The sequence below is a fragment of the Pteronotus mesoamericanus genome, unplaced genomic scaffold (assembly GCF_021234165.1).
Source record: "Pteronotus mesoamericanus isolate MK-2021 breed Mesoamerican mustached bat unplaced genomic scaffold, CSHL_Meso_final scaffold_118, whole genome shotgun sequence".
Classification (NCBI taxonomy): domain Eukaryota; kingdom Metazoa; phylum Chordata; class Mammalia; order Chiroptera; family Mormoopidae; genus Pteronotus; species Pteronotus mesoamericanus.
The window spans coordinates 6,975,595-7,002,458 of record NW_026555301.1 but is presented as its reverse complement, the minus strand read 5'-3'; the positions used below and the strand labels follow the sequence as shown (position 1 = coordinate 7,002,458).

General features: G+C 37.2%; 2 protein-coding genes across 2 annotated transcripts in view; one reads left to right on the top strand and one right to left on the bottom strand.

The window, feature by feature from the left end:
- FAM210A (family with sequence similarity 210 member A) overlaps positions 1-21,713 on the bottom strand; it is a 28,548-nt gene extending 6,835 nt beyond the window's left edge. The window contains exons 1-3 of the mRNA XM_054587315.1: positions 21,502-21,713; positions 4,294-4,804; positions 91-202 (exon numbers count right to left, since the gene is read on the bottom strand). Of these exons, the coding sequence (XP_054443290.1) occupies positions 91-202; positions 4,294-4,769 (588 nt within the window). The 5' untranslated portion in view covers positions 4,770-4,804; positions 21,502-21,713. The remainder of the gene's footprint in view (positions 1-90; positions 203-4,293; positions 4,805-21,501) is intronic.
- A 118-nt stretch (positions 21,714-21,831) lies between these two features.
- The window catches only part of RNMT (RNA guanine-7 methyltransferase), a 28,393-nt gene continuing 23,360 nt past the window's right edge, over positions 21,832-26,864 (top strand). The window contains exons 1-3 of the mRNA XM_054587314.1: positions 21,832-21,897; positions 24,364-24,822; positions 26,187-26,322. Of these exons, the coding sequence (XP_054443289.1) occupies positions 24,400-24,822; positions 26,187-26,322 (559 nt within the window). The 5' untranslated portion in view covers positions 21,832-21,897; positions 24,364-24,399. The remainder of the gene's footprint in view (positions 21,898-24,363; positions 24,823-26,186; positions 26,323-26,864) is intronic.

Below are 26,864 nucleotides of genomic sequence, written 5' to 3'. Positions count from 1 at the left end.
TGAACTACTGGGTATTAACACTGAGTTTTCTGGGGAACTGAGCAGGTCAGTGATTAGTGTGAGGAGTAATCCATTTATAATAGTACCTACCTTAAACAAGGCATATGCTGTTAGTGCATTTCCACTTTGGGAATTTTTCAGAATGTTTACAACGCTGTCAGGTAACCCAATAAGTTCTAGAAAAGGAACGACATTCACTCCTCTAAGGAAAAAAGAAAGCAATTTATACACACACGCACACACAAATTTTTAGGAATAAATATTTTCAAAAGTTCATCTGAAATTACCAAAACCAAATTCAGTTTCAAAGTCAATTCTACATTATCAAGCATTTTTATTTCACTCTAAAAGAATATGTACACAAACACCAGTGTCATGTTAGTTTACTGTGTGCAACTTCTGCTTCTGCATGTAGACCTCCCTAATTAGCACATTTAGAACAACAGAAGCATTTATCAAAGCAAAATTAATACCTTTCAGTAACTTAAAAGGATCAGATTCATTTACCTGATCTTAGTTTCCTCAATTAAACACCACTTTTAGAATGCTCCAACTCAAACTTCAAGACCTAACATTTCTATTTCTAATACTGCATGTCAAACTACATTACCATTGTAAAAGCGAGTGATATAACATTATTTATTGTATTATGATGAAAAGAATAAATGATTGAAAATCATTTTATAATTGAAAACTTCAATTATTCTAAAAGGATGCTTCTATACTACTATCAGACTTAATAGGCAGGTAAAGAACAATTACCATGAATTGTAACAAATTTTTGGAGGGAGGGAGAGGAGACAGAGAAAGCCTCTAATCTGAGATATTAAGCCCTAATTTATTTGTAGTTTTCCTGATTATCAACACTTCATTACATTGGGACGTGTATGCATGCCCTCACTCATGCTTATGTGCTCTCTCACCAAGTACTTTTACAGATATTGTGACCCTTCACCTTTAAATCAGAACAAGGCTCTTGTTCTATGATTCTCCTACATAAACATGGTATAATTATCACACTCAAGAAATTTAACATATGCAATAGTATATAGTTAACAATATACAAGGTCCAGCAGAAATAACGCCTGCTTGAATATGGTTGGTGGGGTAATAATATGGGTGTAATAATTTATAGTTTTAGTTTGAATATTTCACCTAAAATGGCATATGGTGTATCTGTGATAGTTATATTACAGAATTACATGCCTATGATTTTGTAATAAACTATTTTGTTAATAAAAAAGGGGCATTATATGTGCCAGCACCTGTATTATTGCATATGAAAATTTCCTGAATTGGCCCCATATGTCCCTTATTACTATCCTATCTCTCCAGTCTTCTTTTCTCCTGAACTGCTCTCCCGAACTTTTTGTTGAGGAGGAACTTTTTGTCTTTCTTGACAGAGATTTCAGGCCAGTTACATGGTAGACTATCCCTCAATTTGGATTTGTCTTATTATTTCCTCATGATCAAATTCTGGTTAAATTTCCACAGGAAAACTGTATAGTGGATTCTGCACAGTTCATTTTGGTGTACCGACAGGGGCCATATAATGTCAGTTTTTTTCATCACCGATATAAGTTTGATTCTTGGTTAAAAGGTAGGATCCACAGATTGTTCTACTGTACACATACATAATGTTTCTCTTTCTAATTCAGAAAGAAAATTGCCTGGATCCATGATTACTATGGTAGTTGCAAACTCCTAATTTATTTTTAATATTAAAAAATAATTTGCCCTGGCTTGGGTAGCTCAGTGGATTGAGTGCCAGCCTGCAGACCAAAGTGTTGCTGATTCAATTCCTGGTCCAGGAGCATTCCTGGGTTGCTGGCTGGGCCCCCAGTGGGGACAGCCAACCACACATTGATGTTTCTCTTCCTCTCTTCCTTCCTTCCTTTCCCTCTCTCTAAAAATAAATAAAGAAAATCTTTAAAAAAATAATTTGATTAACTGGGGAAAAGCTGTCCCTCGGTGATTTCACTATAATACTAAGAAACCAGGGATTACTCAAAAGATATGGCTGAATATCATCAAGGAAAATTACCTATTATCTCTAAGAGGAAACCAGATAGCTGAAGTAACCCATTAGTTAAAGAGTTTGAGGAAAATATCAATTACAAATCCAATCTGCTGTCTTCATCCCCACTATCAGTTCCTTTGAAAACCACTTTCTGAGAATCCCATGAAAGCAAGACTTAGTACCATAAAGACTATTCTATGGATCTAATAGTCACTGTGTACAGTAACATGCTACCATGACATGCTAATTATTTTCCAGTAACAATACAATTATAAAATTATTTCATTAATCATTTCCTTGTTCAGACTAAGCCCAGTATATAAAATCTGCATATTTAACAGCATGTCATGAAAGGGGGGAAAAAGACAAATATTTGGCCAAATTGAAGACAGAATTGGGTGATTTAAAAAAAAGAACTCAATAATTACCTTGGACACCTTGGGTAAGCATCCTTTGTAAAATAAATAAAAAAGCACCTGGTTCTACTTTTTTGCAAAATACTGACTTGATAACTTGACTTTTTAAAAAATAACTTTTGTTTCCTTTGGAATTGCTACATATTAAGTATTATTGAGAGTCTGATTCAAACAATAATATACTTTTCCTTGCTTTTTACACTTAACTTCCCACAGACAGCCTGACAAAAATCTCTGCTTCACAGTCTGCCAACTTTATGGATGTTTCTACTGTTGCAGAAACACGCAAGGGCCAAAGCACATTCACAGTCTGGATAAAGCACAGTGAAAATCAGTCAGGACTTCACCTCAGAGTGAATGCACGGCTTTAGGAACTTGAGGCCCAAAACATGAGGCATCTGAACACAAGGACAAAACCATGATCACAGAGCTAACAATTGACAAGAGGACTTCTGGTTAGAAGACATATCTGCAAGCTTTTGCCAGAGAGAAGTGACAATAAAGCTTAGTTTTAATAAAATCTACTAGCATGTACAATTTAGATCTCCCTGACATAAAATGTTTTAAAAGTCTGAGATCTTTATCACTGGATTTACCAGGGATTGAACCCACAACGTTCAGGTGTATGGGACAATGCTCCTAGCCAATTGAGCCGCTGGCCAGGGCCCATCATTTTTTAATTTAGGAAATAGTAAGCTTTTTCCAAGACGTGAGCTTCACATACAAAACTACCATATTAATAATACCTTAATATCAAGTTAGTTAATATAACCAAACACTGAAAATAAGTGGACTTTTGGAAAGTATAAAATAATTCTAATTCTATTAGGAGAGTTTACTAAAATGTCAAAATGGTCTATACTGTGCTGTCTCATTGCCCTCATGACAATGAGTTTGGCCACATCCAGATGAGCACAAGAAAAGCCCACATGGTGGGTTCAAAGGAACAGGCACAGATTGGTACTTGCTGGGTTCTGCTAGAGGCAGAAACAAACTGAAAATCATTGGGAAGCCATTTCTATGTGTATTTGTCCTTAAAAAAAAAAAAAAAAAGTGTGGATAATATAACTTACCTGAAAAGAAAGGTATAGAATTTTACTAGAAAAGAAATTCTGTTTCGTAATATCAGGGGGCTAGGCCTGAAAAATTAACTTTTTAAAAAATTTTATTTTACTGTGGTAAGAACACCTAACATAAAATCTACTCTCCTAACAAAATTTCAAGTGTATAACAAACTTCTGATCAGAATAAAAGACTTAATGCTGACATTTACCAGACATGATTAAGTATGCAATTTGCTCTATTTTGTGTCTATAACAGATATTAGCTAGGCTTTGGCAAAATTATCTTACTAGTTTTCCGCTAAAATCATACACATAAAAAAGAGATATCTTCTTACATTTATGAACACTTTAAGAAATACTGAAGAACTCATGCTCCTGCCAAATTTCTGAAATATGATTTTATATCTGCACTATCCTAAACGTTGATAGGAGATGTGCACAGTGATTGTGAGCATGAGATTTGAAATCAGACTCTGAGTTATTCTGGAAAAATCTAAATTGTATCGACTTAATCTGTTTTCTCATTAATAAAGTGGGAATAACTGCACTACATGGTTCATATGATTGCTGTGAGAATTAAATGAGATAACACAGTTAAAAATTTAGCAATGCTTGATGCACAAAGCAAATGTTAGCTATTATTAAAATGTGAAAAATTATGAAGTGTAGTCATTCTCTATCAATTAAAGACATTAAGGCATTCAGAAAACTATTTAAGGCTTCCACTAGTACAATTAAGAAGATTAACATTCTGTTATAACAGGGAGAGGTGATCAACCAAGTGAAAACTTACTTTATGGCTGCATAATAAAATGTTCCAAACCAAACTCCAGAAGTTATTAGATGTACTGGAATCAAAACTTTTCCATATTGTCTAAATGTTTTCTTAAATCGTTGATAAAGACTAATAGATTTGTCTTGTAAAGGATCAGGTTCTTCTTTTTTTTCTGAAGGAGTTCCTGGAGATGTAGCATTAGATGACATAACCCTCATGGAGAAAATATCTTGCTTCCACTGTTTATGGTAAGTAAACCCCCATTGGGGTGAATGAGCATCCAATGGCTTCCTTCCCTTTGCTGTACGCTGGGCAGCAAATAAGTGCAGCCATTGTTTTTGAGGACCCTGTACCAAAACGACTCTGGATTCAGCTCTGTACAAAAGTAATGGTCCCTTTATATATTGACAGTGTCCAAAAAGACTGGCTCTATGTGCTTCCATGCATGTCCTATGTGCCAGTCGGAATACAGTCCTTGGTACATTCCATTGCATTTTGAAGAATGGTGACAGAGGATGGATTTCAGCCTCTATAAAGAATAAATTAAAAATTAGATTATATAGAGCTCCATTTTAAACTAATCCACTTAAAAGTAAATCATTCATTATTTGGAAGTAAAAGGATAGACATTGCCACCAAATCCACAAAATTAATGTTAAGGTATACAGTTGTAAAATAACACAATTATAAAATCCCATAAAAACACATCATTTAAATGTGATAGAGTAAATCTAAAAGACATCATGGAGGATAATGTTTTGAGGTTATTACTACACAATGAATATTTGTAGGGCTCTGTTAGGCAAAGGACTTGAACAAACACTTCTCCAAGGACATACACAGGGCCCACAGACATATGAAAGGATGCTTAGCATCAACAGCCATCAGAGAGATGCAAATTAAAACCACAATGAGATACTACTTCACACAGGTCAGAATAAATCAACAAACAAGTGCTGGCGAGGTTGTGGAGAAAAGGGAACCCTAGTACACTGTTGGTAGGAATGCATACTGGTGGAAAATGGTATAGAATTTCCTCAAAAACTGAAACTGGAACTGCCTTTTGACCCAGCAGTTCCACTGCTGGGATTATATACTAAGAATCCTGAAACACCAATTTTAGAAGAACCTATGCCCCACAATATTCACAGCAGTGTTATTTACAATACCCAAGTGCTGGAAACGGGGTTAAGTGCCCATCAGTAATGAATGGATCAAAAAACTGTAGTACATTTACACAATGGAATGCTACATAGTAGAAAGAAAAAACTCCTACCCTTTGTGACAGCATGGATGGAACTAAAAAGTATTATGCTAAGTGAAATAAACCAGGCAGTGAAAGGCAAATACCATATGATCTCACATATAAGTGGAACTTAATAAAACAAAGAAGTGAGCAAAATATAACCAGAGACAAGAAAATAAAGAACAAACTGACAGTAACCAAAGCAGAGGGGAGAGGGGGATAACAGGGGAAAGAAGAGGAAGGGTCAAGGAACATCTATCTATAAAGGACCCACGGACAAAGACAATGGAGGGGGAAACTGAATTGGGGGGGTAGGTAGGGCAGGGGAGAGTAATTGGGGAAAAATGGGGACAACTGTAATTGAACAACCATTAAAAAATATAAATAAAATATATTTATAAAAAAAAGATCTGCAAGCAAAAGACCCGTGGCTCTAATATTGTGGGGACATAATTCATGCAAGCCCTTCCTGTTTTAGACACCATGCCCAAGTGCACTAGTAAAATGATGATTACTTCACAAGGTTGTTATAGGAATTACATGAAATTTCTGATGTAAAAGTGCTTTAATAAACTAACAAGCATCATATTACTGTTACCTATGACAAATGTTAAGGTCTGATGACCAGTTATCAGTATCAGTTATTCTATAATGCCTTTAGACTAAATTATATTAAAGCTGTAATTCACATGTTATTGGCTGGTGAGAAGAGAAATTTTTCCATATGTCTGTAATGTTTTGTCAGAAAAACAGTTATAATGTAATTGTAAAAGAACATGGACTTTGGAATAAGAGATCTAACTGACTTAGTGGTATTATTTTGAGCGAATTACTTGGCCTCTTTAGATATAGGTTTACCCAGTGGTAAAACAATTATAGTATGTATTACTCCAATATATAGCAAGTTAGGTCCCTTCTCTCAGCATCCAGTAGTATCACCTGACCCCCAATCTACACCCCCATCCCACACCTGCTAACCTACTATTTTAATACATTTATAATCGATGATCTTACCTTTTAAACTGTACAGGAAATGAGTCAATGAGAGTTAGCACCCCAGTAAATCAGCATTGCAATAAACAGATCCTCCACTCCATTTTACATGAATATTTATTATATGGGTGCAAAGTGGACTGCCATCACATAAAAACATCCACTAGTGAACTATCCCCCTATGAAATTAATTCCCTAACTCATCCCTCTGTAATTAAAAATTAACGTCAGCTCCTATCAGGTTCTCACAAATAATCCAACACAATGCAAATGACTTTTGAAGTGAAACTGCAAATTTCTCAAAACAGGTTCCCACGAAGTTTTTAAAGGTGATACTGGAAATTACTACAATCAAAACCAAAGTCAATGGAACGATAGAGGGAGAGGAGCCTTGGAGCTGCGGACAGACAGTGGAATCAACTTTCACACATCCTAACGGGTGAGAAGTGCCCTGAGGCTTGAGAGAGTGGGCGGGGCACCCAGGGGCACCAGCACCAGAGGGACATTGAAACGGCCAGTTGGATCCCCCTGAGAAGAACAGGGTCTGAATTATAAACAGGGACCCCTAGACTACAGCAGCTGAAACCAGGAAAACACATAGACATAACCCAACCCCGAAAAGCTTAGGGGCGCTCTCTGCCAGAGACAGGCAGCTGGAGATGCAAAGAGACACTTGAAGGGCCAATGCAAAAATTTGCAGTGGCAGCCACCCTCCTTGATCTCTGGGCAGAGGCGGCAGGAGAGTGCGCTGGTGCCTGAGGAAAGATTCTGGTGAGGAAAACTTTGTGAAGAGAACTGAGATGGTGGCCAGCAGAGCCCCGGTGATAACTCACCTCCCACTCTGTAGCTACCATCTCCCTCAGGCATAAGGGAATCAATTGACCTGCCTTTTGCTTGCTCCCCATGCAGCTTGTGTGCATGTGGGCTGGGGGCTGAGTGCAGACAGGCTGGAAGAAATAGAGGATGCCTGGCCAAAAGGGTCACACAGCTGCATAGAGATCCCTGAGGAAAAACTGGAGACGGAGGACTTGGGGAAAGAACTGGAGGATTATCCGAGATTCCTGGAGCAGACTCCCTCTCCATTCCGTAGTCCCCATTTTGCGCCGGCAGGCCATGCCCCCAGAGGCAGAAGCCAGGAGGCAAGCCTGGAGTTGCAGGATTACAACGCAGTCCTCAGAAATAGTGGATCCCTGGCCAAAGGAGTCACAGAGCGGCCCAGAGACCCTCAAGGAGAGACTGGAGACAGGATTAACTGGAGAATGCCTGAGCTGACTCTTCCCCCCTCCACAATCTACATCTTACTCAGGGGAACTATGCCCCTGAGTGACAGCAGCCTATAAGGGCAGGATAGTCCCACCAATTGGAGACACTGCTCCGCCCTGTCCTGCCTAAGCTTGACAGATGAGGACAGAGTACCCAGATTAACAATCACAGGTGTCAGACACAGACAGTAGATTCCTGGAAGGTGCAAACAAACAACCCAAGGTCAGATAGGGTCAACAGCTGATACCATCAGAGCCAGAACCAGAAAGAAAAGTAAAGAAAAAAATAAATAAATAAAAAGACCTTTCTACTACCATAGAAGTTTAATCCACAAAGTCAGGAAATCTAGATGGATCAACTGAAGCAGAAGCAAAAAGAAAAAAGAAAAAAAAAAAACTGTCACAAAAAATGGAAAGAAAAAGAAGTTCCCCTCAAATGAGGGGAAAGGAGGAATCCCCACAGAGAGAGCTAAATGAAATAGAGGCAAGGGAACTATCAGATATTGAATTCAAAACAATGGCTCTAAGGAAGCTCAATGAACTCAGCCAGCTCAAAGATAACTATGAGAAAAGTGCAGAGAAACTATCAGGAACTTACAGTAAACTATATCAACCTGGAAAAGGACATAGAAACTATCAAGAAGACACAAGAGGATATGAAGAATACCATTTATGAATTGAAGAACACAGTAGAAGGAATCAAAAGCAGTCAAGATGAAGCCGAGGATCGAATCAGTGAGATGGAGGATAAGGTAGAAAAAAGCTCCCAGAAAAAACAAGAAATGGAAAAGACTCAAAAAGAATGAAGAGGCATTTAGGGAAATGCAGGAAAACCTGAAATGGAATAATATCCACATAATAGGGATACCAGAAGGAGAAGAAGAGGAGCAAGGGATAGAGAACCTTTTAGAAAAAGTAATGATGGAAAAGTTCCCCAATTTGAGGAGAGAAAAAGTCTCACAGGCACAGGAAGCACAGAGGGCCCCACTCAAGAGGGACTCAAGGAGGTCCACTCCAATACACATCATCATTAAAATGGCAAAAGTCAAAGACAAAGAAAGAATCCTAAAGGCAGCAAGGGAGAAGGAGAAAGTAACATACAAGGGGGCCCCAATTGCCTAGGAGCTGACTTCTCAACAGAAACACTACAAGCCAGATGGGAATGGCAAGAAATATTCCAAGTAATGAAAAGAAAAGGCCTAGAACCAAGGCTGCGCTACCCAGCAAGGCTCTCAATTAAAATAGAAGGTGAAATAAGGAGTTTCCCAAACAAAAGAAGGCTAAAAGACTACACCTTCACCAAACTACAACGGTAAGATATGCTAAAGGGACTGCTTTAAGAAGATGAAGAAAAAGAGTCAGAAAAAGAGGAACACAGGTACAAAGGGAAATAATAAATAAGTACCTATCAATAATAACTTTAAGTGTAAATGGACTAAATGCCCCAATCAAAAGATAGGATAGCTGAATGGATAAGAAAACATGACACATACATATACTGCCTAAAAGAGACCCAACTGAATGTAAAGGGTTGAAAAAAAAATATTCCAAGTGAATGGACGGGAAAAAAAAAAGCAGTGGTAGCAATACTTATATCAGACAAAATAGATTTCAAAACAAAGGCCATAAAAAGGGACTCAGAAGGACACTTCATAATTCTCAAGGGATTAATACATCAAGAAAACATAAACATTGTAAAGTTATATGCATCCAACATAGGAGCACACAAATATATAAGGAAAATCTTGGAGGACTTCAAGGAAGATATAGACAGCAACACACTGATAGTAGGGGATTTTAAGACCCCACTGTCAAAAATGGATAGATCTTCCAAACAAAACATAAACAAGGATATTGTGAAATTGAACAACACATTAGATCAAATGGACTTAACTGACATATATAGAACCTTACATCCCAAAGAAGCAAAATACACATTCTTTTCAAATACATAGGAATATTTTCAAAGATAGACCACAAGATAGGACAGAAAAGAAGCTTCAACAGATTCTTCAAAATCAAGATTATGACAAGCATCTTCTCAGACTACAAGGTCTTGAAACTAGAAACCAACCATAAGGGAAAAATTCAAAAACATTCCAACTTATGGAGACTGAATACCATGCTATTAAACAATGAAAGGGTTAATAATGAGATCAAAGAAGAAATCAAAAAGTTCCTAGAAACAAATGAAAATGGATATACAACAGTCCAAAACCTATAGGACACAATGAAGACAGTCCTCAGAGGGAAGTTCATAGCAATACAGGCCTACCTAAACAACATAGAAACATTTCGGATAAACAGCCTAACAGTACATCTTCAAGAACTGGAGAAACAACAACAAACAAAACCCAGAGTGAGTACAAGGAAGGAAATCATCAAGATCAGAGTAGGACTGAATGACATAGAGACTAAAGGAACAACTCAAAGGATCAACAAATACAGGAGCTGGTTCTTTGAAAAAATAAACAAAATCATCAACCCTTTAAGTACACTTTCCAAGAGAAAAAGTGAGAGAACTAAAATAAATATCAGAAATGAAAGAGGAGAAATAACAACTGATAGCACAGAAATACAAAGGAATGTAAGAAATTACTAAGAACAATTACATGCCAAGAAATTTGAAAACCTCAAGGATATGGACATATTTCTAGAAAAATATAACCTTCCACCACTGAGCCTAAACAGACCAATAACAGCTGGTGAAGTTTAAGCAGCAATCAAAAAATACCCGGTACACAAAAGCCCTGGACCAGACAGTTTTACAGGAGAATTTTACAGAACATTTAAGGAAGAGCTAACCCCTGTCCTTCTCAGAGTATTCCAAAAAATCCGAGAAGAGGGGAGACCCAAACTCTTTTTATGAGGCCAGCATCATCCTAACCTCAAACCCAGATAAAGAAACAGCAAAGAAAGAAAACTTCAGGCCAATATTGCTGATAAACATAGACACTAAAATCATCAACAAAATATTGGCAAACTGCATCCAGCAAAACATTAAAGATATCATACACCATGATCAAGTGGGATTCATCCTACGGATTCAAGGATAGTTCAATATTTACAAATAAATAACCATAAACAAAAGGAAAGACAAAAACCACATGATCACCTCCGTAGATGTGGAAAAAGCATTTGATAACAATAAAATTTGGTAACAATAAAATTATCCTAAATATGAAAAAAAAAAGATTTAAATATTGAATGACTAAGAAAAGGCCATTGAAAAACGATTAAAGCCTTAATTATTTTACAAAAATGACATTGTTTGTTCATAAAGTCAAACACTGAGTAAAGGATATACTGTTGTACTCTTCTACAATCTTTACTATATCTATAAATCTGTGCTATGGCTATGCCAAGTGAAAAACACCAGCTGGTTTTATATTCTAAAAATTAGCTCAGCTTGAATTATAACCTAAAACCTTTCAAATATAAAGTTTAGTTTCATATTTCACACAAAAATTCCTTTCTCACTTTTTATTATGAATTTTTAGTCTCTCTTAACTGGATTTATTTTGAGGCTTTTCTACAGCAATATTATTTTTAAATGATTCCTATCTGTGGCTTTAGTGCAGGTGTTTTCTTAACTCATAGACTTTTTTTTTTTTTCTTTTGAAGCTATTTCCTTTTCAAGGTACCTTTCCAGGAGTTGAAGCTCCTAGAAGTCTAACTTTCATATAACTAAATCATTATGTATTTGTATGCTTGAATAAAAGGAAAAAAGGATTTAGAGGGAAAAAAAGGCCCATAAAACCTTTTTCCAAGCTTTCAGTTTTCACCCTTTCTCCTGGTTTCCCCAACTACCACATCCCATTTGCAAAATTTATTTTTATCCTCTCCACTTATTGCCTATTTTTAAGAACATCTTTACCACATACTATATAATTCACTAATTTAAGGTGTACAAGTCAATGATTTTTAGTATTTTCACAGTTGTGTAACTGTCCACATGATCTAAGTCTGGAACATTTTCATCACCACCCCCCAAAAGAAAGACTCATATTCACCATTCCCTCACCCTCCAAGCTCCAGGCAACCAATAATCTAGTTTCTGTCTTTCTATATTTGTCTATTCTGTGCATTTCATATAAATGCAATCACAGTATGTGATCTTTTGTGATTAGCTTTCACTTAGGATAATGTATTCAAGGGTCATCCCTGTATTACCTCTTGGGCTATGATCTACATCTGTTCCCTGAGAAATCTCTGGGCTCGTGGCTTCCAAAACGGGCTAAGCATCACTATCATAGAGGCAGGGATGTTACAGGGGAGTGGAGGTGGTTTGAAAATACAGATTACTGGTCTCCATGTAGGCCTAATAAATCACAATCTCCTGTAGCCAGGTCAAACTGACAATATGAATTTGGGGATCATTTCTCTAGGTGCAGCAAATTGCTCCAGTGCCAGAGGCAGCATGGTGGCAATGGTATCATCTACCATCATCACCATAATGATAAGATTTTTTTGAGCCCCCTACTATGTGACAGTTGCTTTGTAAACACTTTATTAACTCACATTATTCTCATAACAACCCTACGAAGGAGGGAATATCGTCAGCATTTTATATTTGAGGACACTGAAGCAGAGTAAATAATTTGCCCAGTGTCACTCAACTGGTGAGTGGAGAAGCCGTGGTTCAAACCCAGTTGATCCCAGGCCTATGTTCAGTCACTAAGCTAATTGTCCACATTTAGAAGAGATAGTGCCAATTTTGAGTAGACCAAGAAACACGATTAAAGCTCCCTGAACAACACAGGGCCTAAGAAATGAGTCTTAAATTTTAAATTAAAAATGTATTATTTAAATTAAAATGAAAATATATGGGTAATGGCTACCATATCTGACAGTGAAGGTCTAGACTTCCAAAGGTAATAAATCACAGTACTTTTGGAATACACAGTAAGAATCATTAGATTTCAAGGAACAAACCTACTTCAGATGAGTCCAAGTAAAGGGCAGGTATAAACTGAGTAGTATCATAAATATTCTGGAATGAATAGGCTTCAAGAATAGCAAAAACCAAAGTAAGGTAGGACTTGTCTTGTATCACAGCTAGCATGCATGTGTGTGCGATGGCCTCAGCTACCAGGTAACTTCGACTTCTGAATTTCACTAGTCTTTACAATCAAAAGATAAAAGTTTTTAGTTATTGGTCAATGATGGAGGTGCCATTCCCCATAAATACTACCCAGATCAAACCAGCAACATCTGACCAGGTGGGTGAGTGGACCTCAAGAGGTTGTGAACTAACAGGCCCCTATAATTTTTCTGATATAACTGGAGACCCTGGAGTGATAAGCAACTTAAACTTCTTCCAATAAAACACAGTAATTTCAGTAATAAATTTTAAAATCATGAGACTTGGCTTATTTTTTACACAAAAGTTACCCTGTTATTTTCCTCCCCAGCAGCATGAAGTTTTCATACCTCTAAGTGGGAGGCTGTATCCTAAATTGCTTATATATTCAAGTTGTGGAAATAGATGATGAAATACATCACTGGACCAAGTGAAGTAAAGATTACACTGTTGCTACCCTTGCACAGTTTAGAATTATGTCATTAAGCCTTTAACACTGTATTTGGAACATGATTAATGGTGCCTAATTCTAAGTACAGTTGTGAGTACAAAAAAACACACAGTTTATTCCTATATTACTATCTATTAGTTATTTTCCATATGCCTACTTTTGTCCCACCCTGTACAAAACCTTCCCTATGGCAAAGGACATCATGGATAATTTCTAAAGTCTGATTCTGTCATGACTTAATTTTAAGAGATCTTGGAATGTGAGGGGTCACACGGTCTCAGAAAACACTATGAACTATGTAACCTTTGGACCAGTTAATTAACCGCCACCTGTGCCTTGGTTTCAATTTGTAAAACCAGGTTAATGATAGTACCTTCTTCACAGAGTTGTCCTGAGAATAAAATAAAAGTTAGAAGCCTCTCATGTAACAGTCTTGAGTCAGAGAAGTAGGGTAAAGACACAATGATCAATAGTGAAAGAGTAAGGAAACATGGTAATCAAAAAAACAACCAGAAAGTCTGAATTAAAGGAATGGAGAAGGTAGAATGAATTGGAACAAATTCCAGTGAGGAAACACAAATATTAGAATGCCGTTGGAATCCTGGGGCAGCTATATCCTGAAATCTCAGTTCCATTAGGCCAAATGAGTTATTGGTTCATGAGATTTCTTTCTTCCATCTATACTCTTAACAAACCCATGTTTCTCAAGATTATATTAGCAAGTTTCTGTTCCTCTCACATTCAAGCAGTCCTCGAAATACAACTCAGTGTAAAGGAATTAACTCTACTCAATTCTTATAGAATTTAAAAATGTTGACTAAAAAGTTAGAAAGGTGAAGCAACAAAAAAAAAGGAATTCGTTCTCTACTGTGTGAATTCAAATGCCACATTTGTCAAACAAAATCCTACTTGGAAGTTCAACAAAATATAAATAAAAGTTGCTCAGATTAAAGCAGGAGTGAGAGGAACAGAGCCCTCTGGCTTGCCTCCACCTCCTCCAGCCCATGGCGCAGAGCCACAGAAGACCTAACTAAAAACAAAAAATCACAAAGTGGATGAATTTTCTGTATAAGATGGTCCTACTTCATCTAACTGCCATTTTCCTGCAAGTCACAGCACTGGTACTAATTCCTTCTGAATCCCACAAACTAGTTAAGTAACACCACTGAAAATATATCAGATATTGGGGATTTGGAGACTTTCTTTATCCATACTCGGCCAGCCCCAACACACACACCGGGACTCTGTATCTGGAGGGCAAGGAATCTGTTGTAATTTCTGGTAGTTACAGGGACCAGTGTAAAACCTGACATCTAGTGGGCGCTCAATAAAATTCAGCTCAGTTAGCATCAACAACTTGTTTTTAAAAAACTGATTTTAGCTCTATTAAATGACTTCAGAAATCAATGTAGCATCTTCAGCTTGGGAAGTTTTGGGCACTAAGTATACAAATTAACACTGTTTTTAAAGGGAATTTAAAATAACTATGATTAATATAGGGTGGAGCAAAAGTAGATTTACAGTTGTATGTGGAACACAGTTTATTCTTATTTATTAATTATTGTATTTTCCAAACAACTGTAAACCTACTTTTTCCCCACTCTGTATTTAAAAGCTCAAATGAGAAAAGTAAAAAACATGCAATGTAAGCAGAACAGAAATTCTAAGAAGGAATCAGAAAGAAAGGCTAGCTACAAAGCAAAAACATTATAACAGAAATGAAGAACTTCTTCAATGGACTCATGGCAGAGTCAGACTTGACACAGCCAAGGAAAGAATCAGTGAGCCTGAAGGGAGGTCAACAGAAGTGTCCCAAACAGAAATGAAAAGAGGAAAAAGAAGACATCCCTACACCCCTAAAACAGAACAAAATATTCAATCACTATGGGCCAATTTCAAAATGTGTAACATACATGTAATAGGAATGCCAGAAGGTAAAGCAGAAGAAATATTTGAAGTAATATGAAGTTTGAGAATTTTCCAATATTATAACAAATACCAAATCACAGGTCCAGAAAGCTCAGAGAACACCAGGCAGGATAACTATCTAAAATCCATATCTAGATATACCACATTCAAGCTGCAAAAAACAAAAAAACAATGACAAAAAATCTTGAAAAAAGCTGCAGGGAGAAAACAATTACATTTCCTATTAGGGGAACAAGAATAAAAGTTACAAACAACTTCTTGTCAAAAACTAGGCCAAAAAAAGAAAAAAAAAAGAATGAAGTGATTATTTAAAGTTTAAAGAAAACCCATCAAACTAGAATTCTATATCCAGCAAAATTCTCCATCGAAAGTGGAAGAGAAATAAAGACTTTATCAGACAAACAAAAAATTGAGGGAATTCATTATCCACAGATCAGCCCTTCAAGAAAGAAAGAACAAAGAAACTTCGATCTACATAAAGGAAGAAGGAATCAATAAAGGCAAATTAAAAATCTTTTTTAATCTTAATTCATCTAAAAGATAATTGTTTAAAGTAATAATAGTAACAATGAATTAGGTGATTAATAGTATGTGGATAAAATGAAAGGCAGTGTTGTCACAAGTAACAGGAGGAAGGAACTGAGAAGACTAAGATAAGGTACTTGCAACTACACATGTAGTGGAATAGTGTTATTGGAAAGTGGATTTAGATTAAATAAGATGTGAATAGGAAGTCCAGGGAAAACTACTGAAATGTTTACTTTAAAAGTACAATCAGTACACTGAAAGAGATAAAACAGGATCATATAAAATTCTTAATTAAAACTAGGGATGGCTGAAAAAGGGAGGGGGCAAAGAACAAATGACAATAAAAGTATTTACAAACAGAAGATATTAATCCAAAAATGTACTAACAAATTCAAAAGTGATAGAGCCAAATATATGTTTTCTAAAAAAAAAACCCCACAAAAACAAAAAACCATTTTAAATATAAACACTCAGAAAAGCTGTAAGTCAAGGGATGGAGAAAGATATACCACATTAACACAAGTCAAAAAAAAAAAAAAAAGCTGGAGTAGCTCTTTTAGCTTCAGACAAAGCAGGAGTCAGAAATTCCTTGATTATTAGTGAAAAAGAGGGGTATTTCATGATAAGAATGAAAAGATCACAAAGAAAATATAGGGAAGCTTACGTAGGTATATACACTTTGCCTCCTCATACAACCAAAGAAGGGGAACAACAAATTTAAAAACGAAAAATAACCAGAATAGCCAAAAAATCAAACTGTATGGGAAGCCGACAACCAAGGAGTTAAAGAGACATTCATCCAGACCGGTAGGAGGGGTGGAAGCAGGCAGTGAGGGCGGACAGGACACATGGTAAGGAAGCAGCTAAAGGACCAAGCAGGTCAGGCAGCAACTGGCAGACTGGGCAGTACCACATTTATACGCGGATAAACCGAGAACAGCTGGGAGGAAACACAGATCATGCAATCCCAGGTTCCAGTGAGGGAAAATAAAGTCTTAAAACCTCTGGCTGGAAAAACCTATGGGAGTTGTGGCAGTGGGATAAATTCCCAGCCTCTCAGGACAATTCATTGGAGAGACCCACAGGGTCCTAGAAAATACACAAACACACCAACCCTGGAAGCAGCACTAAAAGGGCCCAATTAGCTCATGGGTAGTGGGGAAGGTGACTTGACAAACAAGTGGCATTGTTCCTTCTTGGACCCTTCTCCCATATACAAAGCCACAACACGATGACCTTGGTTGCCCCACCCTGGCAAATGCCTAAGACTCTGCCCCTTCCAACATAACAGGCGCATTGAGACAAAGGAATATGGCCCAAATGAAAGAACAGATCAAAGCTCCAAAAATAAAACTAAGCAAAGAACAGATAGCCAACCTATCAGATGCACAGTTCAAAACAGTGGTAATCAGGACGCTCCAGAATTGGTTGTGTATGATCACAAAATGGAATAAAAAGTGAAGACTATGCAAAGTGAAATAAAGAAAAATATACAGGGAACCAACAGTAAAGGGAAGGAAATTGAGACTCAAATTAACGATCTGGAGCAGAAAGAAGAGATAAACACTCAACCAGAACAGAATGAAGAAACAAGAATTCAAAAAAATGAGGAGAGGCTTAGGAACCTCTGAGACAACTGTAAATGTTCCACCATCTGAGTCATAGGGGTGCCAAAAGGAGAAGAGGAAGAGCAAGAAATTGAAAACTTATTTGAACAAACAATGAAGGAGAACTTCCCCAATCTAGCCAAGGAAATAGACTTCAAGGAGATCCAGGAAGCTCAGGGAGTCCCAAAGAAATTGGACCCAAGGAAGCACATACCAAGATACACCATGATTACATACCCAAGATTAAAGGGAAGGAGAGAATCTTAAAAGCAGCAAGAGAAAAGGAGAGTGTTACCTACAAAGGAGTTCCCATAAGACCATCAGTTGATTTCTCAAAAGAAACCTAACAGGCAAGAAGGGGCTGAAAAAAAGTATTCAAAGTCATGAAAGGCAAGGACCTACATCCAAGATTACTCTATCCAGCAAAGCTATCATTTAGAATGGAAGGGCAGATAAAGTGCTTTCCAGATAAGGTCAAGTTAAAGGAGTTCATCATCAGCAAGCCCTTATTATATGAAAAGTTAAAGGGACTTATCTAAGAAAAAGATGAAGATCAGAAACTATGACCAGTAAAATGACAACAAACTCACAGCTATCAACAACTGAACCTACAAAAACAAAAACAAACAAACAAACAAACAAACCTATTAAGCAACAACTAGAACAGGAACAGAATCACAGAAATGGAGATCAGACAGGAGAGGGAGGGGGAAGGATGGGGGAAAAGGTACAGGGAATAAGAAGCCTAAATATGAGGTACAAAGTAGATAGGGGGAATTTAAGAATAGTATAGGAAATAGAGAAGCCAAAGAACTTATATGTATGACCCACGGACATGAACTAAGGGGGCGGGGGGAATGCTGGTGGGATGGAGGATGCAAGGTGGAGAGGAATAAAGGGGAAGAAAAAATAGACAACTGTAACAGCATAATCGATAAAATATATATTAAAAATAAAGATAGCCATTAGTGCCTTTAAATCTAACCAGATTCAGAAACCAATTCCACGAACACCACAATCAATTCAAACAACTCATTCTTAAGATTGTGTTCCTTTAGATCCACTCTCGGTACCAAAATCTGAATCAGCTAGGGTTCCCTAAAGGTACAGAACCAATAAGAGAAAAAGATATATATATTATCTACCTATCTCTCTTTAGATAGATATTTCTATTAGAAATCTATTATTAGATTATTTGACAAATAAATAAATACAGATTTATTTTAAGGAACTGGCTCACACTCCTGTGGGGCTAGCAACTCTGAGATCTGTAGAGCAGGTATGCAGGCTGGAAACACAGGCAGAAATCAATGCTGCAGTCTTGAGGAAGAACTTTTTCTTCTTGTAACACTTTGGTTTGAAATTTAGGTCTTCAATTGATTCCGTAAGGTCCATCTACATTTTTGAGGGTAATCTCCTTTACATAAAGTCAATTGATTTTAAATGTTAACCACAACTTCAAAATACCATCACAGTAACACCTAGATAGTGAATTATTAAATAACTAGGTACTACAGCCTAGTTAACATATAAAATGAATTACTACCCATAAAAATCTTAAGATATTTCTCGACCAAATTTTACTTTCAACTATAAAAAAAAAAAACCCTTTAAACAAGAATATCTTATGTGATTCAAAAAGGCAGTAAAATTTTAGTAGGGGTACTTTGTGAGTGAACTGGAGGGTCAGTCTTTCCTCTAAGACGTTTTAGAGAAACAACCCTTCCATAAATCACCTCTTTCCTACCTGGAAGAAAAGAATTTTTAGGAAGCTATAACATTGTACCTATATTTATAAACAATGTGTATGTTTCAAAAATGTGCTCTTTAACTGTACATCAGAAATCACACTTTAAAACACCAAATCATTTTGAGAATAACTTAAAAAGAAGGATGTTATCTATTGAATCTGTTGCTTGCCCTTAATCTGACCAGAAAATTTATAAATTGCTACTTCATCTTCTCTCACTGATAAAGTATAATCCATACCAGGAGAAATCCAAACCAGGTGGCGTGAGTGGGTGAATGATGGGCCAAATAATCAAAACGGCACACAAGAAATCTTATAAATGGGTTGAAATAATTCATCTGTCCTATTTTTAAAAATCGACTTAAAAATCCTCTTGTAGCAATTCATTTATTAAATAAGCACCGCTATATGCCAGGCACAGTTCAAGGCACCTGGGTTAAATTCCTGAACAAAATGATGATCCTCTCTTGCTGGATCTCACATTCTAGCAAGATATCCTTGCCCAACTATTTTTCTCTGAGAATAATAACCCAAGTATTAATAAGTATCAAAACATTTTCTGAAAATCTACTAAGTGCCAGCCAACTTCCAGCCCTAAGTTTGGCTTTCTAGAAGGCACTGTTTCAATATTAACATAGAGTTTGGTCTCTGGAGCTAGACCACCTGGGTCCAAATCCTAGTCCCACTAATTTCCAGATGCACGACCTTGGCCAAGTTATTTAACCTTCATCTGTAATGCAAAAATAATCATAACAACTATCCCATTGGATTATGTAAGAATTAAATGAGTTCAAACGAATAAAGCACTTAATATAGCACAGGGAAGGTACTAAAATACTAGTTATTTTAATTTTAATTCAATTTCCAGAAAACCAGGTATTACACATATAATAATGGGAAAAATAACACAAAGAGCAACTTTTAGAACATTTTTATCTGATCCATTTTCTCCCTCCATTATTACTACTTTCGAGTTCTTCTCAAATAAATTTACATGACTTCGTTTAGTTTTTAAAAAACTACAAAATGTGAGTTCTCTATCTCGCACATACAGCAATTCATTATGCGGTTTGTGTAAACACATAGTAAGAGACTTTTAATTTAATAGAAAATTTCTTAAAAAAGTCAAAATTGGATTCATTTTCCCTGAAGTTACAACTGCAATTATCTCCAGAAACTTCAGCATCAGAACCAGCAAATAGGACTATGTAATTGCTTATTTCTAATGCCTGGATGTGCAAATAGTATGTTCAGTCTCTAAGACCTATACGTTTGCAGTCAATATAAATGAACTGAAGTTAATTCTCAACCTAGCTCACTGAACATAGTAAAAATACAAGCAAAGTCATCTAAAATTGACAGCTCATCCTCATTTGTTAAAAATAGGCCTTATAAATTCTTGGTTCAAAGTTTATAAGGGATCAAAACCTCAGAAGGTTAATGCCCACAATTTAGAAGTGACTGGATTGTAAAGAAAGTACATGTTGCAAATTTTGCCTTCCTCAAAGCAAAGTCTACTCATTGATATAACTGCCCGTATTTACAAGTAGGCAGGCTGGTAAAACACATTTTCAAAGCTGCTTTTAAAAGGATCAATTCAAGATGGATTGCAAATATGATCACCTTTTTACACCCTTAATGTGGGGAGGTGCTGAGGCATAGCAAATTTAACATGTACACCCACCAATTATCCTAGTCCACAGGTACAGTTTTCACCCCAATCTCAGTTGAATGCCCTCATCTACGGATCTTTCCAAATTCAGTACAGTAGGTGCCTCTGACTCTACAGCGGAGATCTGGGGAGATGGGTGAAGAAAGTGTTACCTACCCAGCCATCCCATATCAACGTCCAGACAACAAAGAATACTACACTGTGAGGCTTTTCTCAAGGAGAAGTTTGGTCTACCTTTGACTTCAGAATCTGAGAGGCTAGAAAGGCCCCACCGGAGGGAGGTGTGGCACAGCTTCCCAAACACAGCGGTACAGAATAATCTGCCAGTTCCTAAGAAGGAAGATGTTGCTCATTCTTAACACAACTCCGAGAACGGGGACACCCAGGACTCTCCTAAGCAGGGTTCTGAGGACGGGAAGGGGAGGGGATGAAGGGTTACAGAGCAGAAAGCTGAAAAGAAGTCTCAAAGGCAGGATTTGTCCGGACACTGGCCCCAAAGAGAAGGGTGGGGGTGACCTCTTTCGGCAGCCGGGGTGGCAGGGCAGGCAAATGTGGATGACTCCTGCCCCGCAGGCGGATCTCTGCCACAGCCCGCGGAGCAGTGCACGCCGGGTTCGCGCCCCAGGTCTGGTCCCCAAAGCAACCAGGTTGAAGGTGCCCTCTCCACTCCTCCCGCTGCCCTTAAAGGTCTCAGGCCCAGGCTACCTCTTAGGACGTTGAAGCTGCCGCCGCTTCCCGCCGCACAGGCCGGACGACAGCTCCTCAGATGCCACGATGGTGTCACTCAACAAAGTGACCTAGCCGAATGTGCGTCAGGATGCTGGAACCCACGCCGTTCGAGAGGACGCTAGCCTCCCACCACTCTCTAGCCGCGCCCACTAGCAACGTGCTCGCGACTTGCCGTGCCGCTGGGCGCGTCTCTCAGTACGCCACTGCGCGCAGCACGACGGGACTCGTAGTTTCGGCCTGAAGGTCTCGCAACGCTCCACTCGCTGCCGAGAGTGGTGTCACGTGACCCGCGCACTCCCCGGAAATAGGATAACAACACTCGCGTGGCGCCGGTCCCTGCTTCCGCAAACAGAACCGAAGGTGGCAGTATCGGTGAGTGTGGTAGCTGAAACTCCGGCCTTCCTTTTCTTTGTGTTTGAGCCCTCCGCCGCCATCCGAGTGGAAGGGGCACACCGACTGCTGACACGAACTCTCTTAGTGTTAGTCGTGTGCCTTCAGTATCCTTTGCGAGGGGTTTACTGTGCGGAGCAAAATGGGCAGTACTTGTGGGAGTCACCGGGCGCTATTGCTCATCCAGACGCTGCGAGTCCGTGTGAAAAAGCTGGAAGAGCTGTTTGAGGCCGCACGTCAGGGCAGCGCTTAGAGGGTGGGCTAGGGAAGGGGATGTCAGATGTCCAGAATCGTGTGTGTCTTGAGTGGCGTATCTAAAACCTGAGCCGAGGTTTGTTTAAGAGCTAGGCCGCGTCGACGACGGAAAAGGGTGAACTTGGCTGAAAAATTCTTGCCTTGTCGCGTGTTCTTGGGCCCTAGAGTTGACCCGGTGTATCTGCCGCGTCAGAACGGAGAGCTAATCAATTTAGCCTAAGACCGGCGGTGCTAGCGCTCTGCTTGGTTCTCTGAGAAACTGAAATGAATGAGACTGCTTGCCTCAGAGGTGATTGGAAAGCCAGGTGGGAATGTCTATTTGGTTATTGATTGCATAGCCAACTAGATGTCAGTTGACTCTTTTTCCGTAGGCTCCTTCCTTCAGGATTCTGAAGGGCAACTCTTTTGCGTTTGGAATTTATTCATCATTCCACTCTGACTTTCAGTTTCAAACATTCTTAACCATTTCTGTTGTCGGTTGGAATTATTTGTCATTTATTCTGACCAAATTTATTGTTTTTATGACATTTCATTTGTGGAAGTAGAGTTGCCTACATAAATAAAATTCACACCTATTCCCAATAATAATTTCAGGCGTTAATTACAGCTAAAGATGATAAATCACATTGGTTCATTTCAATTTAAAACCAATTTCTGTTCGTTAGGAAATAAATGGCAGAGATAAGGATTTGATCATTTGGAAGCCAGTTTTCCTAGGTAATCATTTTAAGTAGTCATTCTGCAAATTACTTTCTTTGGGTGATTCCCTCCCCCCGCCCCGTTTCAGCGCCTCCTATTTTGGAATGCCTTAGTATTTTGTGACCTGAAAACTTGGATAGTGAAACTTCATATCCCTTGAAACCTTTCCTAATTCATAGTGACTTGTTTTTATCCATTCCCTCAAGCAACTTTATTTCTTGTTCTCTATTTCTTACTAGTACTCTCACATTAGCATATTCAGAAATGTCTTTACTCAAAGGACTACCCCTCTCCCCTTCATAACTTTCACGTTCTGAATTCACAGAAAGTCACTGAGTTTTGGACGTCTGTTTTCCTTTCTTCATTTGTTTTGATTAATACAGCCTGACATTTTAATAATGCTATATAAGCTGTAAGCTTCTTGAACACTAACTCGCACAGTGCCTCATGGAGCTCCTCTGTAATAGGAGTTAAGTAAATTCTGACAATAAATCCCTATACAGTGACAATAGATCACTGTAACAATCCCTGTCCAGGAGATAGTTCACTTATTTCCCTCCCAGTCCCATTAGGCCTAAGAACATTTGAAAGTGACTTACTGTTTATTTAATTGCAGGCTGAGTCTTTAAACTTCTTGTCCAAAGCCACTCTCTTTACTTTCTACCTAATTCTGATACCTATTATGAAATAGGGATTTCAGAAGTCAACTGTAAGTTCCCAAACTTTCTTGATGGCCTTAGTGCCTCTGTGTTTTTTTTCCAGTGTCTCTCGGCCAAAAAAATACCTAACAGTACCACTCATAAGTAGTTTAGTACAAAGAATTTAAGTATTTATGTCCTAACAACTTTAAAAAATAATATACAAACTGAAAGAAAAAATAATATTTGTGTTTAATTCTTAGTTAACCACGAATCTTTACTAATGAAATTTTTCACTTGTTGGGCATTGTACAGTTTCTCTGGTCTTGAAATAAGATTCAACATCACCAACTTCATTTCTTCATTTCCTGTTTAACCGATTTTCTTCTGTGCAACAAAAATCTCAGCTTCACAAATTTACAGTCATTGAAAGGGATGTAGTGTAATCTCTTCAGCTGAAGGTGTGCTCTACTTGAAGCTATATCTGGGTATCTTCCAGATATCCAATGTCACTATCCTTCCCTTAAAAATTTAAAATATTCTGCTGTGCCTGTAATTAGGGAACCAAAACTATAGAGTAAGGATCAAAATAGAAAAGGAACTAGTATGCCCTCACTTCATTTATCAATTTTAATATCAATAGTGACTTTTATGGGTAAGATTATAGAAGTGTTTAGGGATTATAATTAGTACTCCCACATTAGCCTATTCATAAAATCATATTAATATAAATTAACATTTTTATGAAATTAAAAAAAATTCCTAGTTGATCACTGAAATTAAATGGTTAGCTTCTGGTTAAAATTGTTTTAAAGTGTTTATAAGTAAAATCAAATTTCTGCCATTTCTGTGTTAGTTCATGAAGTTTTACCATCTGTTGAAGTAATCAAAAATGGAAAATTCTGCAAAAGCAGAGGAATGTGGAAAGATCTCTCTTGAAGAAGCAAAAGCATTAATAGATTCGGAAACAAAATCTTCATTCAGTATTAATGAAAACACAACTACTCCTAGGTCTGGGCTTTTTGAGAAGGCTCCTACCTATGGGCAAGTAGGCACACCAAAAAAGAGAAAAATGGAGTTTACAGATGACGTTGTAAAAGAGAGTTCCAGTTGTGGGGAAGATACTCCATCCAAGAAAAGAAAACTTGATGCCGAAATTGTCCCAGAGGAAACAGGTTCTGGTGGTGATGATGAAGGCATTTCAAGGAAAAGAAGACTGGAAACTGATGATTTCCCAAAAGATGAACCTTCTCCTGGAGACAGCACCCAGAAAAAGAGAAAAAGAGAACTTGAGGATGTTCCTGAAAAACAAAGAGTATGTTCAATGTATTTTATTTTATCCGTAATAGAATATGTCAAATTGAAATGTGGAGCACCTGTGAAGTAATGCTGATTTTTACATAATCTTAATAATTTCAGAATGTTCTTTTTTATTGTGTTAAGATAGAGTAAGCTTTTACCTCTTTGTTTTTATTTAGTTGAAACTTCTGCTAATGAGATAATTTTTATGTTATCAGAAGTCTTACTTGACTAGAAATTTGAAAGCTAGATTTTATAGTTTGCTTTTTCTTGGCTATTTAAAAAAAGATAGGAGTATGAGGTCCAGATGATTTACCTTTTCTCATTTTTTATTAGGTGTTTATCTCTTTTTTTGTACCTGAAAGTAGTTGAGATTATCACTTAAAATGGTAAATTTTAAAATCATACCCAGCTTTACATTCCTTTCCTAATGTAATTCCTTTAACTATGTTGTTTCAACTCCTTATTTAAGTAGTTACATACAGTTTTAGCTAAGTGGGTGCAAAAGCCTGGTATATAGTAGGGATACTATAGAGCAAAGAGTAGCAAGCCATTTTCTTCTGGGAATATCATATTGTGAAGGAATCGGAGGCAGAATCTGGGTTTGGAGGGAAAGAGAACTTCAGTAACAGTAAAGTTCTGCCATTAGTGAAGAGGAAAGTGACAGGCCAAGCATTTGTCATTAGTGCTCTGGAGAGTGAATCCTTGTAACAGAGAGGAGCTTGTATTGTAAACATACTTTCAAACTTTCACTAGCAGTGGGAACCCGTTTCTCAAGTGAAAAATCTTAAACCTGATGTGTAAAATAGGTAAAAGATGAACTGCTTTAGTTGAACAGGGAAATATGGGGATGTGAAACCCTTTATCTCTCATGGGATTATTGCAGAATTCTTAGGGCATTAAGTAGGGAACACAAATTGAAAATTTTGAATTAGATTAAAAGCAAATAATAGTAGGAATCACTGACATTGAACATAGCCTATTGAGTTCTAAACCCTTTGTGTGTATGATCTCATTTAACAGTCACAACTATTTTATAAATATAAATTATTTCTACTGTATTTTCTCAGAGGAACCTCTTCTGACTGGCATTTATTGAGTTGAAGAAATCAGACCTCTGGAAAAGTACTTGTTTCATTAAAACATTGATACAAAAATTAAACAGATGAAAATTTAAACCTACAGATGTTTTAAAAATAGGGAGTGAGGGAAACAAATCTTATGTCTGATTACAATTAGTGGGATTTCTGTGGTTAATGCTATTGTTTAATGGAATTTATCAGTTTCAGTGGTATTTTATCCTTATATTATCAGATGCTCTTTTAGGTTTATTTTTGCCATATTCTAATCCTTAATTTTGTTTCATTCTCTTATTTTCAGAACTTAGAAGAAGGACATAGCTCAACAGTGGCTGCTCACTACAATGAACTTCAAGAAGTTGGTTTAGAGAAGCGTAGCCAAAGTCGTATTTTTTACCTAAGAAACTTTAATAATTGGATGAAAAGTGTCCTCATTGGTATGATTGTTTTTGATTTATACTTTGGAATTTTTTATTTCAGCTTATGTCTCATTTTTCCTCCCTGAATGATTAATCATACACCAAGTTTCTAGATCTTTAATTCCAGTTCATTTAATTATCAAACTTGGCTTTGTAAAACAGGAGCCAAAACTAAAACTAGGCTTTTAAGATAAGTTCTTTTTATATCTACTGTTGATTGACTATATAATAACATATTAATGAGTGTTTAGTGGATATTAAGTTGAAAAGTTAACAAGGCTTTCAAAATGTAGTGTGCTCCTTTTATATGTAGAGTTAATGCTATTAATTATTCTATTTTACTCTAAAAATTTTGGAGCAATAACATCGTTAGATTAAACATTTCAGATTCCATTAAGTCAAGGAAATTGACAATATCATGATTTTTTTATTTTGAGGCCTTTAATGAGTTGGTAAAGATCATATGTTTGTTGATTGTGCATTAAACTTACTTTTCTTGTATGTGTTTGAGGAAAAGAATAAAGTTTACATTGAGTATTAATGAAGATATTCAGCTTTTT